Below are 16677 nucleotides of genomic sequence, written 5' to 3' on the forward strand. Positions count from 1 at the left end.
TCTCTTAATATTTGTGTACAAGCCTTCGCGTGACCAGTCTTTTCAGTTCCCTTGCATATATACCTAGGAGTTAAGTTGCTGAGTCATATGGTGGTTTATCTATGTTTAACCATCTTCCAAAGTGGCTGCACCAGTTTACATTCCCATAAGTTAATGTGTAGGAATTCCCATCATTCCACATCCTTCTTTATTTCTGAACAATAAAAAAAAGTTTATTTACAAAATAAAAAAAAAGTTTATTTACAAAAATAAAAAAAGTTTATTTACAAGACTTGAATTGTCTGATTCAAACATTTTAGAGAAAAAAATGGGATGAAATTCTTTTCTTTATAAAGACAGTATAGCCAAAATGGTTTTAAATTCCAGGTTTTTGCCAGAAAGTGGAATATATCTATTAATATAATCTTTTGACTCAATAGAGAGTTAAAAACCTATCAAGTCTAGAAAAACTTTTCTTTTTTTCTTTCTCTCTTTTTTTTTTTTTTATTGAAATACATATCGATTTCCCCCACTTCTAGTTCCAGGCGCTGTTCTTACTGAATCCATCCAAGGAAGTACCTTTGAAGAGAAGATATTCCTTCAATGGCGAGAACCAATTGAAACCTATGGTGTCATCACTCTCTATGAGGTAAGATACACCTTGTTAGTAATTTACTTTTTTACTATAACTTGTCTGGTTGCTCACCTATCTAGTATTTAAAAATACATAGCGGCATCATGCCTTTTAAGAAGTGGAATGCTTTCACTAGTTATAATGGTTACTGAATAGAAGCAGAAATAATTAAAGATGGGTTTTCAAATTATGAATAATTTCAGGATGTATACTCACAGTGATTTAGATGTGTCCAGATTACCTGTTATTGTATGAAAAGCCACAACATGACATAGTTTAAAAATGACTTTTTTTTTTTTTTTGCTTTTTTTGCCACTTTATTTTTTTAATCGAAGGATAATTGCTTTACAGAATTCTGTGGTTTTCTGTCAGACATCAATAGGTATATACATAATGTATAATCATCCATAGGTACACCCATGTCTACTCCTCCCAAACCTCCCCCCTACCCCAGCCTTCTAGACTGTCACAGGGTCCCTGTTTGAGTTCCCTGAGTCATACAGCAAATTCCCATTGGGAGACCCTGATGCTGGGAAAGATTGAGGGCAGGAGGAGAAGGGGATGACAGAGGATGAGATGGTTGGATGGAATCACTGACACAATGGACGTGGGTTTGGGTGGACTCTGGGAGTTGGTGATGAACAGGCGTGCTGCGGTTCATGGGGTCACAAAGAGTCGGACACAACTGAGCGACTGAACTGAACTGATCCATTTTACATATGGTAATGTAAGTTTCCATGTTACTCTCTCCATATATCTCACCCTCTTCCTCCTCCCCTCCCTAAAATCACCTTTACTAAAAACAATGTGTTCTGTAGTATATATTAGTTTGGGCTTCCCAGATGACGCTAGTTGTGAAGAACTGCCTGCCAGTACAGGAGATGAAAGAGACACGGGTTTGATCACTGGGTCAGGAAGATTCCCCTGAAGGAGGAAATGGCAGCCCACTCCAATATTCTTGCCTGGAGAAATCTCATGGACAGAGAAGCCTGGCGGGCTACAGTCAATAGGGTTGCACAGAGTAGGACACGACTGAAGCAACTTAGCAGGCATTCGCAGTATATACATTATTTAGGAGGCAACCATGGCCTCCTGTCTTTGCCAGCTCTAAACTCCTCTGAAAGTGAAAGTGAAATCACTCAGTTGTGTCCAGCTCTTTGCGGCCCCCTGGACTGTAGCCCACCAGTCTCCTCCTTCCATGGAATTTTCTAGGCAAGAGTACTGGAGTGGGTTGCCATTTCCTTCTCCAAGGGATCTTCCCCATCCAGGGATCGAACCCAGGTCTCCTGCTTTGTGGGCAGATGCTTTACCATCTGAGCCACCAGGGAATCCTTAAACTCCTTTACTCCTGAATTATAGAACCCTGATGATCCAATTAGCAGAGACACTAGACATTGTCTTGGGTTAGCAACAGAATAATTTCTCTTGGTTTCTTATAGACTATAGACTTCTGTGACATAGTTTTGCCTGTTGATAGCAGAGCAGAACCTGATGACTTGTTCAGGGGGAAAAAATGACAGCCCTAGTGGGGTGGCAGTCATCATCACATCTGTATGAGCGTGATTTCACTCTGCCTATTGTCATAGAAACAAGCAGGTGCATTTTTTTCAAGCTAGCACTTATATGAATGCAAATTCAACAAAATTATATGTTGTTAGGTTTCTGAAATTTGCAGCCTTTCTTCCCATGGGACCTTTACCTGAATACCTTTCAAAGCTACTGACAAAGCTGGGAAAGATTTGCTGTCAGACAGTCATCACTGGTGACCCGTCTCCCTGACCCAACTAGCCTCACAGTTATGCTTCCTTGTACCTTTGGAAAATTGGTATTGAAATGCAAAAAAAAAAAAAAAAATGTTGTTCATTGAAAGCTAAACAAAGTAAGAGGAAAGGAAAAAAGTTGATTTTCGTGTGGAATGATTGACACTTTCCTAGGCTGCTTCATGGTAAAAGAATAGAGTGTTATGAAAATTCATGCCTCTGCTTTTGTAGAGTTGTTTTTTACAATCAAGTCAAACAGGTTCTTTTTTAACTCTGTGATCAGAATCTTTTAGTTAATACTTTTGGCCCCATGACCACTTTTTAGTTCTGCCTTCTAGATTCTTATCTTAGGATAACAGAATATTTTACTAAAAAATATACAATCTTTGAAATCAATGTTAAGTTCCAAGAAATTGGTCCACTTTCCTGAAAGCCACATGTTGATATCTAGGCAGACAGAAAATAAAGACAAGATTCTATTTTTCTGATCCCATGGAGCATAATCTTTGTATAAGAAGTAGCTTTTATTTTTTTATTTTTTTAAGAAGTAGCTTTTATATAAAAACAATAGGAATCATAATTCAGAAACAGAACCCATTAATCTCTCTGATTCAACAGCAAAGATGTCCCAGTTGACACTGATCTAAACGCTACTACAAAAGGGCTGTGTGAATGTGTCATAAAGTTAAGTGAAAGTTTCTCAATCATGTCCAACTCTTTGCAACCCCATGGAATATACAATCCATGGTATTCTCTAGGCCAGAATACTGGAGTGGGTAGCCTTTCCCTTCTACAGGGGATCTTCCCAACCCAGGGATTGAACCCAGGTCTCCTGCATTGCAGGTGGATTCTTTACCAGCTGAGCCACAAGGGAAACCCACTGTGTCATAAACCAGGTCTTAAAACTCAAATATAGGTAAGAAGAGGGCTTCCCAGGTGGCGCAGTTGGTAAAGAATCCGCTTGCAATTCAGAAGACGCAAGAGATGCAGGTTGATCCCTGGGTCGGGAAGATCCCTTGGAGGAGGGCATGGCTATCCACTCCAGTATTATTACCTGGGAAATTCCATAGACAGAGGAGCCTGATGGGCTCTAGGCCATAGGGTCACAAAGAGTTGGACATGACTGAGCAACCAAGCATAGTACAGTATCAAAATGCAAACACCACATATCGAGCCTGGTTAAGGAAGTTTATCAGTTATTACTAGCTTCCCTCATAGCTCAGTTGACAAAGAATCCGCCTGCAATGCGGGAGACCCCGGGGTTTGATTCCTGGGTTGGGAAGATCCCTGGAGAAGGGACAGGCTACCCACCCCAGTATTCTTGGGCTTCCCTTGTGGCTCAGCTGGTAAAGAATCTGCCTGCAATGCAGGAGACGTGGGTTCAATCCCTGGGTTGGGAAGATCCCCTGGAGAAAGGAAAGGCAACCCACTCCAGTATTCTGGCCTGGAGAATTCCATGGACTATACAGTCCATGGGGTTGCAAAGAGTCAGACATGACTGAGCAACTTTCACTTTTCCCCAGTGCACAGGAATACATGTCCCAGTATTTTCATTGTCCCCACTAACTGTATATGGCCTCCAGGCTGTTAGTCATGAGAGTAACACATCAACAAGCGTTAAAAAAAAAAGAAACCACTTAGTATGTATAAGATGCTGGAAGAGGACAAACTATATAAGATCCCTCCCTCCTCTTTTAGAAGTAAGCAGTCCCGTCAGCAACTAAGTATGGAAAAGAATGAAATGAGAACCACGTGTTGCTTCTATGCAGCAGTGCGTGCAAGATTGTCAGGCACATAGTAAAGAACAGTCTGGAGTCATCAGCTGATTGGGGATGTAGACAGTCGGAGCATTGAAAATCCCTCAAAACGCCCAGCCTGGAGAGCTGGGCTCAGTGAGCCAGGGTCCCCTCAAAGGAAGAAAGTCAAAGTGTTAGTTGCTCAGTCACGTCCGACTCTGGGACCACGTGGACTGTAGCCTATGTCCCTGGGATTCTCCAGGCAAGAATACTGGAGCGGGTTGCCATTTCCTTCTCCACGGGGTCTTCCCAACCCAGGGATTGAACGCAGGACTCCCGAAATGCAGGCAGATTCTTTACTGTCCGAACCACCAGGGAAGCCCAATGAGACAGATCAAAGGGTGGAGAGAAGGAAAATTGAGGGGCCTGTTTGACATCAGTGTTCCAGGCCTCCTGTGGTACCATGCCAGTTGATATTCATTACTGCTTCTGCCATGATTTTCAACTGGAATGGAAGGAGCTGTGTGTATGGAATTTTCTTTACCCTGTGAACCTTCTGATCCATCACACCTGCTTCTGCTGATACTTTCTTTCCTCCTAACACCTTCCCCTCATTCTCCTTCTAAGGCACTTCTGCTGATCTTTCCTACATTTCAGTCAAATTTTGAACTTTTCCCTGAAGTATCCTAGGTTCTTGTGTCCCCTGGAATCAGATTGTTGCTTCCTCTGATTGCTTGTGCATGCATTGAAGGACCTAGTTAAGGCTGGCTGGCATTGCAGCCATGGTCGGAGATGGGGTGTTATCCCATTTTGGTTCTCTAGGATTTGAAACTTAGTCATGAGAGGGGAAGATGATGCTGGAGTGCCACAGGCCCCAACCTGCCAATCAGAAATCACCCAGTGTGTGCTCCTTCCATCTCACCTAATTGATCCCATGTGTGGTCTGCCTGTCAGTTTGTTTTCAGCATGGGCTTTATATCAAGTCCCTGGGTTCACCCTGGAACATCAGGATTCTTTCTTAATAGAGGTGTTGTTAGAATCGACTTGGCCCTCAGCCAGAGAAATAGCCAAGTGTGAGCTGAGCCCTGGACTTCCCTCCTGGGAGTCCCTGCTGGTCATCCACAGCCTGGTACTTGATAGGCACTTCCCAGACATGCCGAATGAGCAAATGAAAAAATAAATACTGAAAAGGCACATTACACTTGGGTGCGAGCGTGGAGCTGGGTGCCCTTCGGACGTACCACTCAGGAGGAGAGGCACTTACTGACCATTTTCAGCTCCTTGCAGGCCGTGGAGTTCAGAGCCAAGTTCACTCTATTTCCAAGGAACCTTTTTATCCCTGGAATTCAGACTCCCAGGGCTCTGGATGAGTTTTAGGATGGAGGAGCCTGGTAGGCTGCAGTCCATGGGGTCGTGAAGAGTTGGACACGACTGAGCGACTTCACTTTGACTTTTCACTTTTATGCATTGGAGAAGGAAATGGCAACCCACTCCAGTGTTCTTGCCTGGAGAATCCCAGGGACGGGGGAGCCTGGTGGGCTGCCGTCTATGGGGTTGCACAGAGTTAGACACGACTGAAGTGACTTAGCAGCAGCAGCAGCATGCACTTTCCAACATTTTGTGTCCACTTGGACACAACAGAGTTGCTCTTTAGGGATTTCTTAGATGAGGGAGAGGGTTCGCTATTTTTTTATTTTAAGAGGAGTTTATACAGGCATTGTAGTGGCTCACTGGTAGAGGATCCACCTGCCAGTGTGGGAGATACAGGTTGATCCCTGGGTCAGGAAGATTTGTTCCCTGGAGGAGAGCATGGCAACCCACTCCAGTATTCTTGACTAGGAAATCCCATGGACAGAGGAGCCTGGCCGGTTACAGTCCATGGGGTCACAAAGAGTTGGACTTGACTTAGCAACTAGACAACAACAAAATGTGCATTGTTATGGGTCAGGAAGAGAGAATTTGTGCTTTTAAATAAATTATTGAGGAGTGTTACCAAAAGAGAGTTAAGAAACCCAGTCTAGCTGATCCTGCAAGGTCATGGCTAGAGGTGAGCCCAAACCCCTCAGCCCTGGTAAAACAGCAAGTTCTCTGATGAAGCCTTTGCTGTTTGCTTTGCCGTTGGCAGCAGCAGAGCGGACATCCTCCTCGCTGCACTGTGAGCGTGTCTGTGAGTGCTCACCTGCTCTCCCTGGGAGTTCTCAGGAGAACATACACTGAGGGCCAAATACTTACCTATCACAGTGGGATCAAAAAGAATAAGGTATCACTCTTCAGAAGAAAAAAAAAGAGACAGTTGTATGGAAAGTTTGAATTCCTTTGTCATGTTTAATCACGATTTTAGACCACAAAGAGTTCTTAGCGCACTCCATGAGTTACTGCCAGATGGATGGTGGGGACACTGTCACAACTCCAGGGTTTAGCAGATCCAGAGATCCTCAGAGTGGGATTGGGAAGGATTTATGAATACGCGGAATGTGAGCTCCAGCTCGAGACAGGGTAGACAGGTCTTTGGTTTCAGTCTTGAACTCCCAGCAGTCTCTCTGAAATCATTCCCTTCTTGTTGTGTTCAGTCGTTAAGTCATGTCGGGCTCTTTGTGACCCCCACAAACTGTAGCCCCCAGATTCCTGTGTCCATGGGATTCTCCAGGCAACAATACTGGAGTGGTAGTCATTTCCTACTCCAGGGGATCTTCCCAACCCAGGGATCAAACCCACATCTCCTGCATTACAGGTGAATTCTTTACCACTGAGCCACCAGGGAGGCTAGCATGTTCCAATTAGGCTGTGTCGTAACTTCTAGGTTGCATCTCTCTTTAATCCACCAGATTGCTCCCCCCTCCACCAGTCAGTCATCACATTGAGTCACCATGTGAGACCCCAGCCCAGAGCACTGTGCTTGGCACCCAAGAGACATGCAGTAGAGATGTTGTGAATGAGTGAAGTAATGGACTTGGGGGGAGTGGTTATGTTGTCACAGCTTAGATCTGCTTTCTCTGGGGCTCTCAGGGTGGGAGTCAATGTTAGCAGCTAGGTACACAGAGGTGGCATTGAAGTCACTGGACAGGAGCTCGAGTGGACTCAGTCTTACTCTTTACTCTGAGGAACCTTGAGAAGGAAACCAGCGAGAGGGTTAACAGCAGATCTGCTGTCAGACTCTGATGGTGTCGTGCACGGCGGTGATTAATACATACAGCAAACATTTTCTTGCCATTGCTTAGTTGATTCAATCTAAATATTCTCTCAGAGAGGTCTCCTTAATTATAATGACATGGTGTAAATATAAGAAGAAAGAATGTCAGTTATCACTTGGTATAATAACAGTGTTAATGTTCATGCACATAAATTATAAGTAACTTTAACCTATTCGAAAGCAAGAAAAGTGCTCAGTTTTGCAATTTAAAACTTTTGAATATGCTGCATTTAAAAATTATATCATTACAACCAGGAGAAGTTAGTAATCACCCCTAAAATGCACGTTCTTGAGAAGTTGATGAACTACTTAGAGTGAAATTCTTTCAAGCATCATTTGAAAGGGCAGAATTTAAAAACACCTATGTTATATTTATTTTCACACAATCCAGACTCATCCAGGGTGCTTTGAACACTGTTATGTGATAAACATCATGAAAACTTCCAGAAATGCACTGAGTCCAAAATGGCAGCTCCTAGTTATTTGGGCATTTTAAGTTTTAGTTAATTCAAATAAAATGACTCATAGCCATAGAAGATGAACTTATGATTACCCAAGGGGGAAAGGGAAGAAGGGATAAATTAGGAGTTTGGGATTAACAGACTGTAGGCTCCCCGGATGGTTCAGTGGTAAAGGACGGATTCATGTTGATATATGGCAAAACCAATACGATATTGTAAAGTTAAAAAATAAAATTAAATTAAAAAAAAAAGAATCCACCTGCCAATGCAGGAGATGTGGGTTCAATCCTTGAGTCAGGAAGATCCCCTGGAGAAGGAAATAGCAACCCACTCCAGTATTCTTTCCTAGGAAATCCCATGGACAGAGGAGCCTGGTGGGCTGCAGTCCATGGCCTCACAGAGTCAGACACGACTGAGCACATATCCACCTTGTTGTTTAGTTGCTAAGTTGTCTACATCAACTATACTTCATTTTTTGAAGGATTTTTTCAAATAGTAATAAAGTGAAATAAAATGTTCAGCTTCTCAGTCTCACCAGCCATGTTCCCTGTGCTCCATGGCCACTTGTGATTAGGGGCCACCACGCTGAATAGTGCAGAATAGAACCTTCCCGTCCTGACTGTCCTATTGGACAGCTTTGCTGTAAAGAAGAAAAGTGAATAGGACACCATCACAAACACCACAGTCATCCATCAAGAGCTGCTGACGAGCGTCTAGGATTTATTTTTGGAGCAGAAAACTTTGCCCACATGGAGTAGAACGCTTAAAAGTACTCTTGTTCCCAGTAGACAGTAATCCTCTTCAGTATAAAACCAGACTCTGGCCCCTGGGTGAGAGATGAGACCCTCTCCTTGTCGGGTCTTATCTGTTTGAGTTGGTTGTCTATTTTGTTATTTTGTTTTAAGCCATCTGTAATGTAGTTTTCCAACATGACATTTTGAAAGCAAACAACTTCAAGATATTAGCTTAAACATGAGCTCATTCTTTATGTTCTAATCTACTGGCTTTCAGTTCCTCTGTCTATAAAAGTAATAACTCGTAACAGTTTTGGCCGAGTTCCTGTGCCCGTTCACTGGGTCCAGGATTCGAAGAGTCCAAGGGAACAGGAGAGCTTATCATCAAGCATCTGACAGTGCATGCATCAGGAGGGTTTATTGGATAAAGACACCATCTTGGTCCATCTGCCCAGACACTTCATCACATTCTTATTCTCTTACAGATCACCTACAAAGCAGTCAGTTCCTTTGACCCAGAAATAGATCTATCCAATCAAAGTGGAAGAGTTTCAAAACTGGGAAATGAAACCCACTTCCTGTTTTTCGGACTGTATCCAGGAACCACGTACTCCTTCACCATCCGAGCCAGCACAGCTAAGGGCTTTGGACCCCCGGCAACAAATCAGTTCACCACCAAAATATCAGGTATCATACATTCATGAGCTTTGTCTTTTATAAGAAGTAGCCTTCGAGTACTTTCTCATTCCCGTTGTCAAGTGTGCAAAGCTCACCCAAATGTACACATAAATTTGTATTTGGGAATGTATGAAAATCAGACTCATGAAATTTGGTAAAATGCTACAAATATTTAGCAGTCAGGAGCTTTAGATCGTCATCCTGGTCGGGAAGTAGGCACTGATTCAAGAGTGTATATTGGAGAACTTTAATGTGAGCAGAAGATCCTGTTCTGAGGACCCTCTGCCCTCCTCCATCCCAAGTTCCCAGAGCAGCCGGGTTGGGAAAATGTCTGTAAGGAGATCTCTCATGATGAAATGCTCAGCAGAAAGGCAGCTTTACGTGGAGTCCCTTCCCGAAGGCTCAGCCTTCCCTAGACCTTGACCATTAGTTGTTTCACAACCAGAAAAGAGAGGTGACTACGGGCAGTGGGGAGCAGGGGGAGCCAGGCACTTATACCTGCCAGCTCTTTTCTTGTAGAGACTCAATTATGCTACCCAACAAAAGACGTAACTTGGGAAATATTTCTGGGCACGTGCGACTGTGCAGAAAATGTCTTTGAGCTTCAGACTAGAGGAAATGGAGTTACCATCTGGTGTGGGAAATGCAGCAGCCATAAGCACAGTTCCAGGAACATTTTTCTCTTCCATTTTCCCCCTTTGGATCCAAGTGCAGAAGTATTTGAGTTTGAGCTGTAACTGGTTGGGGGTTAGAAGAGCAGAGTGGAGGTGAGGGAGGTCACTTCTCATCAGTCAGGGTTAGCCAAGTGATAGCCTGATTTTCATGCCTGTTGTCCCTCATCCCTAGTTTTGTGAAAGGTTTTACGTTTTCCTTTAAAACCAAAGGGAGAAAGATAAACTCAAGTACTGTAAGCATTCTATTAGGTTTTGAGAGAGGAGGGAGGTTTGGAATTTTGATTTTAAGCAGGTATAGCTTAAGGGATAACTTTGCATTGTATAAGAGTTCATTTATGAGTACAAACTTAACTTGAAGTTTAATAGGCACTTGACAGTTGATAGAAAGTTTTAGCTTATAAAAGCAATGTAGAGAATAGTAAAAGAGGAAGAATACTTGGGAGGTTGGGAAAATGACATTAAGTGGTACAGATGGGTGAAGAGAAAGACCACTGGGCATGGAATCAGAAAATTTGAATCCTAGCTATTATTTTCCCAAGTACTTCTTCTCTAACCTTGATCTAGTGAATTTACCCTGGATGTAAATCAAAATGGTATTAATCTGGTGTATGAATTTATCACAGAGATTTAAAGAGGTCATGTGTACCAATGTACATAGCTTCACATCCCCCTTCTGGGGGTAACTTCTCCCCATGGAAATCCTATTTCCAAGGTTATTATCTTTAAGAGGCTACTCTTTTAGAAACTAATTCATTTTTCCCATTTGTGTTAGATAAAAGTTCTGGTTAGCATGAGTCTGATCACTCTTAGCTCATCAAGTTCTGCAGCTCTGTCCCAAAGCAAAGCCAGTTAACATCTTAGTTATGCTGGAAAGGTTCATTAGCAGTAAATATTTGATTTTTATAGTTCAAAAAAATTTTTTATAGTTTATGGACCCCCCATTTTCTCCTTTCATGGACTTCCAAGAACTACTCTCTACACAAAATGTGATTTCTGTGTCATTAATTGGAGTTCATTTTTGGTAGAATTTGAGCTAATTTTAGTGCTGAGAAAATCCAGTAAATGGACCTAAGCTGTAATCCATGTCTTTTACAATAAAAGCTTTTTATATGTAAGAGATTTTAGAAACTGTATTTGCAAAAAATGATCTTTAATGTTCTCATCAGGTACGTAGACCTGAGGGTCTTAAAAAGGCCATGTTCCCGCACCCCCAGCATCACAGCCTTCATGAAATGATGTGTCGTGTCCACAGTGATCACAAAATTATTCAAGAGCTCCGTTATCTTGTCGTAATTAGACTTAATCTAGAAAACAAAGAATGCCCAGAAATGGCCTTGGAAATAGGAATTGTGCTGCAAAGAGATTGAACATTTGTAGAATTATATTTGCCCCACTCTCTTTGTCTGTAATCCCTTTGAATTCCCGTAATAACCCTACAGGATAATTTCTCCTGTTTTAAAAGATGAGTAACCTGAAGCTTCAGAGATAATAATTGTCCCTGAGCTTTCATGCTGGTCGAAACAAAATGCAGCAGAAAGTCAAACCCAAGCCTTTCTTACTTCAACTCAGTATCTTTCTCTCAGTCATACTTTCCAGAAGAGCCCACAAGTGGTCATTAAGTCCAGCAAGGCCCTCTGACTCCTAAGGACCTCTTCAAATCTTGGATGAACCTTTGGGACACTAGAAACCTTGCCTTAGATAGGAGAACTGAAATGATCAGTTTTATGATCTTAGCAATTATTTCTTAAATTTGCATTTAAGTTTTTGAGAAAAACATATGTACATAAAAACACACAAATTAAACTTATTTTACAATTTGCAATATAATTGCAATGATGTGCATGAATGTATGGGTGTAATGGCTACATCCATCAAGGGAGAACCGAAATCAATAAACAGAGTATTACCAACACCTCCTAAGTCCCCTCATGCCCCCTCCCAGGTTAAACTCAAGACCAAAGTCAACACATGCTGGTTGTAACAGTTGTCCCTCTTGTTAAAGGTTGGGCAGATACATAAAGGCTGTTCATGGCAATTTATTAATAGACTAAGTGTACTGTGTTCTTAGTGCTCATTGTAAATGAAAGTAGGAAGAAAAGGCAAACCAGAAATCATGGGTTCCCCATCTCCTGCGTCTTCCCCAGCACCCTCCATGCCGGCTTATGAACTGGAGACGCCCTTGAATCAGACGGACAGCACAGTGACGGTCCTGCTGAAGCCTGCACACAGTCGAGGTGCACCCGTCAGGTATGGAGCCGAGAAGGGGTTGTTTTAGGTGAAAACCCAAATCAGATGGGTACATTTCTCCCACGTGCCTTCTAGGGATTTGCCACAGACCTCACTCAGCATGTAAAACCATGTCCTTATGAGTTCTAATTAAAAGAAAGGACTGAGGGGAAAGAAGGGGCTTTGATGTGAGTGATTAAGTGTTGTGTAAGGAGTTTGATTCTGATGCACGTGATTGTTCTTTGAAGTTAAGGAACAAAAACCCCAATCTGTTCAGAGGTGGCTTTCCTCCTAAAAGGTAATTGCTCTCTGCAGTTTAGTTACCCATGGGCAGATGGTATCAGTGTCCTGAGCTGTAGTCCTTAAATAGACGCTGTGAGTTATTTTTGTCTATTTGTTTTGTTTACATGGAGTTTTAAATCTTTAATCTTTAGTAAACCAACTAATCTTTCCATTGAATGTGTACTATATAACTATACTTTTTTAAAGAAACAGGTGATTGGAAAGACAATTGTGAAGTCTTTATTTGAACAGATTTAGGTTTATTACCACCATGTAGACCCCATTTCTCATCACATGATGATTTATATAGCCAAGAAATTACAAATTATAACTTTTACAGTGAATGAATAAAATAAATGTATTCTTCTTAGGAAGGAGCAAAGGAATGCCTCAATAACTCTTGAATATGAACTTGTCATAAGCTCAATAATTTATATAAATGAAATTTCTAGTCATTTCAGAAGAATTCCGATATTTTGTGCTATCAGAATCGCTTGCCTTCAAAATAATCTATTCCTTTGAATAGCATTCTCCAAGGAAACATTTACATTCACAAATAAGGCTGTGTGGGGTTCATTTCCCTGTGCCTTTTGTAGAGTTTTATTTCATTAACCTTCTGAAACCTGGCCGTCTTTGATCACGTTTTCTCTACAGTATCAAAGAGTGAGTCACTGAACTTCCTTCTGCCTGATAAGATATATAAGTTTCAGTTCACAGGCTCAAGATGAAAAACAGACAAGCATTAGTTGATAGAGAGATCAAATTAGGGTAGAAACAGACATTTTTATTTGAAAACCCTACAAAATGGCAAGAGACAATTTTTAATTTACTCTGCTTTCTTAACGTAGTAGCCCCTGAAGGGATTTCGGATGGCCATTCATAGGCCCACTGAGTGAGAATGCTCTGAAATATGTAAAAGCTCTCTCCAGGTGTAAGAATTATTTCTGCAAGAAAAGCAATGCCACTGACACTACCCAGGCCCTTTGGGTTGATATGTGTGGCACTGACATGGGTTGCACAAACTGAATGACCCAGACTCACCCTCATTAGGTGTCTGTCCAAAACCCAAGCGTACCTATAACCATAAGTCAGACTCTGTTCACTCCAGAACGCTGAATTATTATTAAAGGATAATTCACTCTCCAGCCATGGCCTTGAGAACATTGTTTTTCTCTGACCAATTTAAGAGCTGCCCAGACTCAGCAATAACAGGCCATGAGGACAGGAGTCAGGGTTGTGTCGAAAGGCTTCATGATGACATGAGGGGGTGGAGGTCATTTACTTTCAGAGCCTCCAAACTGAAGGAGGCTGAAATCCTAACCATTTCTCCCATTCCGTTCTATTCTTACAGAAACTCCTTCACACTTTTTCGGTTCTTGTGGCTTCTTTCCTCCTGACCTTTTCAGCCGGATTGTCATCTGTATCTTTGTGTAGGTCTTTCCAAGTCTTAGGTTTTCCTGTAACATTTCTTTGGGCAATCCATGTTAGTCCTCTCCCCAGAACTCCTTTTCTTGTCTTTCAAAATTTTCAATTGTGTCCCAAATGACTATTCATGTTTTCCACCATCTGCCTTGCTAAGACATGATTTTGTTCTTTTCCTTTACATCTTGGGCTTCCTTGTGGCTCCGATGGTAAAGAATCTGCCTGCAGTGTGGGAGCTGCTGCTGCTAAGTCACTTCAGTCGTGTCCGACTCTGTACGACCCCATAGACGGCAGCCCACCAGGCTTCCCCGTCCCTGGGATTCTCCAGGCAAGAACACTGGAGTGGGTTGCCATTTCCTTCTCCAATGCATGAAAGTAAAAAGTGAAAGTGAAGTTGCTCAGTCATGTCCGACTCTTAGTGACCCCATGGACTGCAGCCTACCAGGCTCCTCCATCCATGGATTTTCCAGGCAAGAGTACTGGAGTGGGGTGCCATTGCCATCTCCGGCAATGTGGGAGACCTAGGTTCAATTCATGGGTTGGGAAGATCCCCTGGAGAAGGGAATGGCAACCCACTCCAGTATCTCGTCTGGGAAATCCCATGGACAGAGGGGCCTGGTGGGCTACAGTCCCTGGGGTCACAAAGAGTCGGACATGACGGAACTACTAACACTTTCACATTTGTTTTCAGAGACTCTGGAGATTTACTAATTAGTCGGAGACACCCTCGGGCTTTTTATTTCTATGTCTATAAAAATACAAATTCAGATGCTGATCAGGGTGTCCAAAATGCAGGTGCCCCATCATTTCATCAGGCCCAGCTCTAACTCTGAGAAGATTTCAGTTTGTGTTGTCATATGCTCTTTCACACCTGTCATACCACCTGATTTTCTGAGTTCAGCACTGTTTTGCTTTTATGAAACATCATCTTGTTATTGGCTAACCATCCCTGGGACTGGCCAGGGTCACTTTGCATTCTGCCTCTATTATACCTGCTTTCACAATGTTAGCAACTTGAAATGAACAAATTTACTATTTGTATCCATCAAGGAAATCTATAATGCTAGAATAGAGATCAATTCTTATGGCAGCCTCTTACTATCATTATAAAGAAATCCACTACAGATGCTACCTTACTGGAAGGATGCTTGTCTTAAATGGGAAAATTTTATTGGCACAAGTTTGAGAAAGGAAATTATCTCAGACTCACCTGTCAAAAAGATTTTTTTGCAGAAAAATGAATATTCTCTTCAAGAGATTCATTATTATAGTGTGGCATAATGGGACTGATTACCTATTGAGTAGATAGAAGCCCAATATATCTAGAAAGACTAGTTTGGAAAAAAATTGTCCATAATGCTCTCAGTCTAAATGGGTTATATGAAAATTTTCAATTTCATTTAATGTTTAGAGAAATAAGAACTCTGATTAGGGAATCAGAGGGACCTAAAATATAAAGCCATAATGTAGATTGAAACATTTGAACACATCTGGAAATTTGCAAAATGCACATGTAATCAAACTGCAATACAAGAAAGCTTTTCCCAAATGGTAAGATAAATACGAGAAGAGGAAATGGAAGCGAACATCTGTTAGCTTTCGTGGATTTTGCACAGTATTATGTGTTCAAAAGTACTGTCATTGTGTGATTGCAAAGAACCCATTCTTTCGATTGATTTGATTTTTCTTGAATCCATATTCATTGGTGTTGAAAATTTAGTCATACTTCACTAAGGCATTTCACTAAGTGAGGTGGTTGTATATTGATTCCACTACAGACACTCAGCTTGCTTAATGCAGATTCTTGAAATTGCACTAAACTCTTAGCATAAGTGATTGTTGTCTTTTTATTGATCAACACACCAGCTCTGTCACATAAAATTATTTAAATCCCAAGATGGCCAGGAGGAACACAGAGTCCATCATTCCGGCAGGTAAATAGGCACCCAGGACAGAATTTTAATGTCTGTCCATGGGTTCAATTTTTTTTTTCCTTTAATAAGACAGGGAAAAGCTTCATTTTCTTTAACTCATTTAGAATCACCTGCATTCTCTCTTTTCTCTCCACTGTTTATTACATGCAGACACAGTCCGACGGAGGAAACCCTTATAATCTGGCAGTAAAAGAGCAACTCTAAATAAAGAATGAGTTGCACACAAAGTGCTGTGCTTTTCGTGCACCAACAGAAGTTCTGTCTATGATTTTACTCCCGTGATGTATGTGTTTGTCTTGTAATCTGCTCTGTGCAGTAACCCTCATTAATGATGTTTTATACCTTCTAATGGGCTGTAGCTTGAGACTCCATCACGTTGTTGTAATTCCAATGACTCTCATTTTTGTTCTTCAGGCATTGTTGCTTTAATTTGTTCCTAAATGTTTTGGAGCTCTGTGTCTTCTTAATTAAAACTCAGAGCTTGAGTATGTTAACTAATTAAATATTTTGATATTCATTTCAGTGAAATGTTCAAAGATTACCAAATCAGTCTTTGATTCATTCATTCAGGAGAAACTATTGAGTGGGGAAAACATCTATTACAGTTGTGAGTCTTCAGGGAGAAGGGGAAGAAGGGCAGAAATCACATCAGCAACCAGGACATTAGGGCTGAACTGCGTGAATGTAATTTTAATTCATGGCAGCAACTTCGTTCTTCTAATAAAGAGAAAGCCCCAATTTTTTGTTGTTGTCGTTGAAATACAGTTGATTTACAATCTTGTGTTTAATTTCTGCTGTACAGCAAAGTGACTGTTAGACATATATATGTATAACTTTTTCAGATTCTTTTCCACTATGGTTTATCATAGGATATTAAATACAGTTCCCTGTGCTACAGAATAGGACCTTGTTTATTCATTTTATATATAATACTTTGCCTCTGCTGATCCCAACCTCCCAGTCCATC

General features: G+C 41.5%; 1 protein-coding gene across 6 annotated transcripts in view; it reads left to right on the forward strand.

Annotated features, from left to right (window-relative positions):
- Positions 1-16677, forward strand: part of PTPRM (protein tyrosine phosphatase receptor type M) — a 662162-nt gene that overhangs the window by 382105 nt on the left and 263380 nt on the right. For all 6 annotated transcript variants that reach the window (XM_061399910.1, XM_061399904.1, XM_061399907.1 and 3 more), the window contains 3 exons: positions 519-628; positions 8980-9181; positions 11991-12093. In XM_061399910.1, coding sequence (XP_061255894.1) covers positions 519-628; positions 8980-9181; positions 11991-12093 — 415 coding nt within the window. The remainder of the gene's footprint in view (positions 1-518; positions 629-8979; positions 9182-11990; positions 12094-16677) is intronic.

The sequence above is a fragment of the Bos javanicus genome, chromosome 24, assembly GCF_032452875.1.
Source record: "Bos javanicus breed banteng chromosome 24, ARS-OSU_banteng_1.0, whole genome shotgun sequence".
In the NCBI taxonomy this organism is placed as follows: domain Eukaryota; kingdom Metazoa; phylum Chordata; class Mammalia; order Artiodactyla; family Bovidae; genus Bos; species Bos javanicus.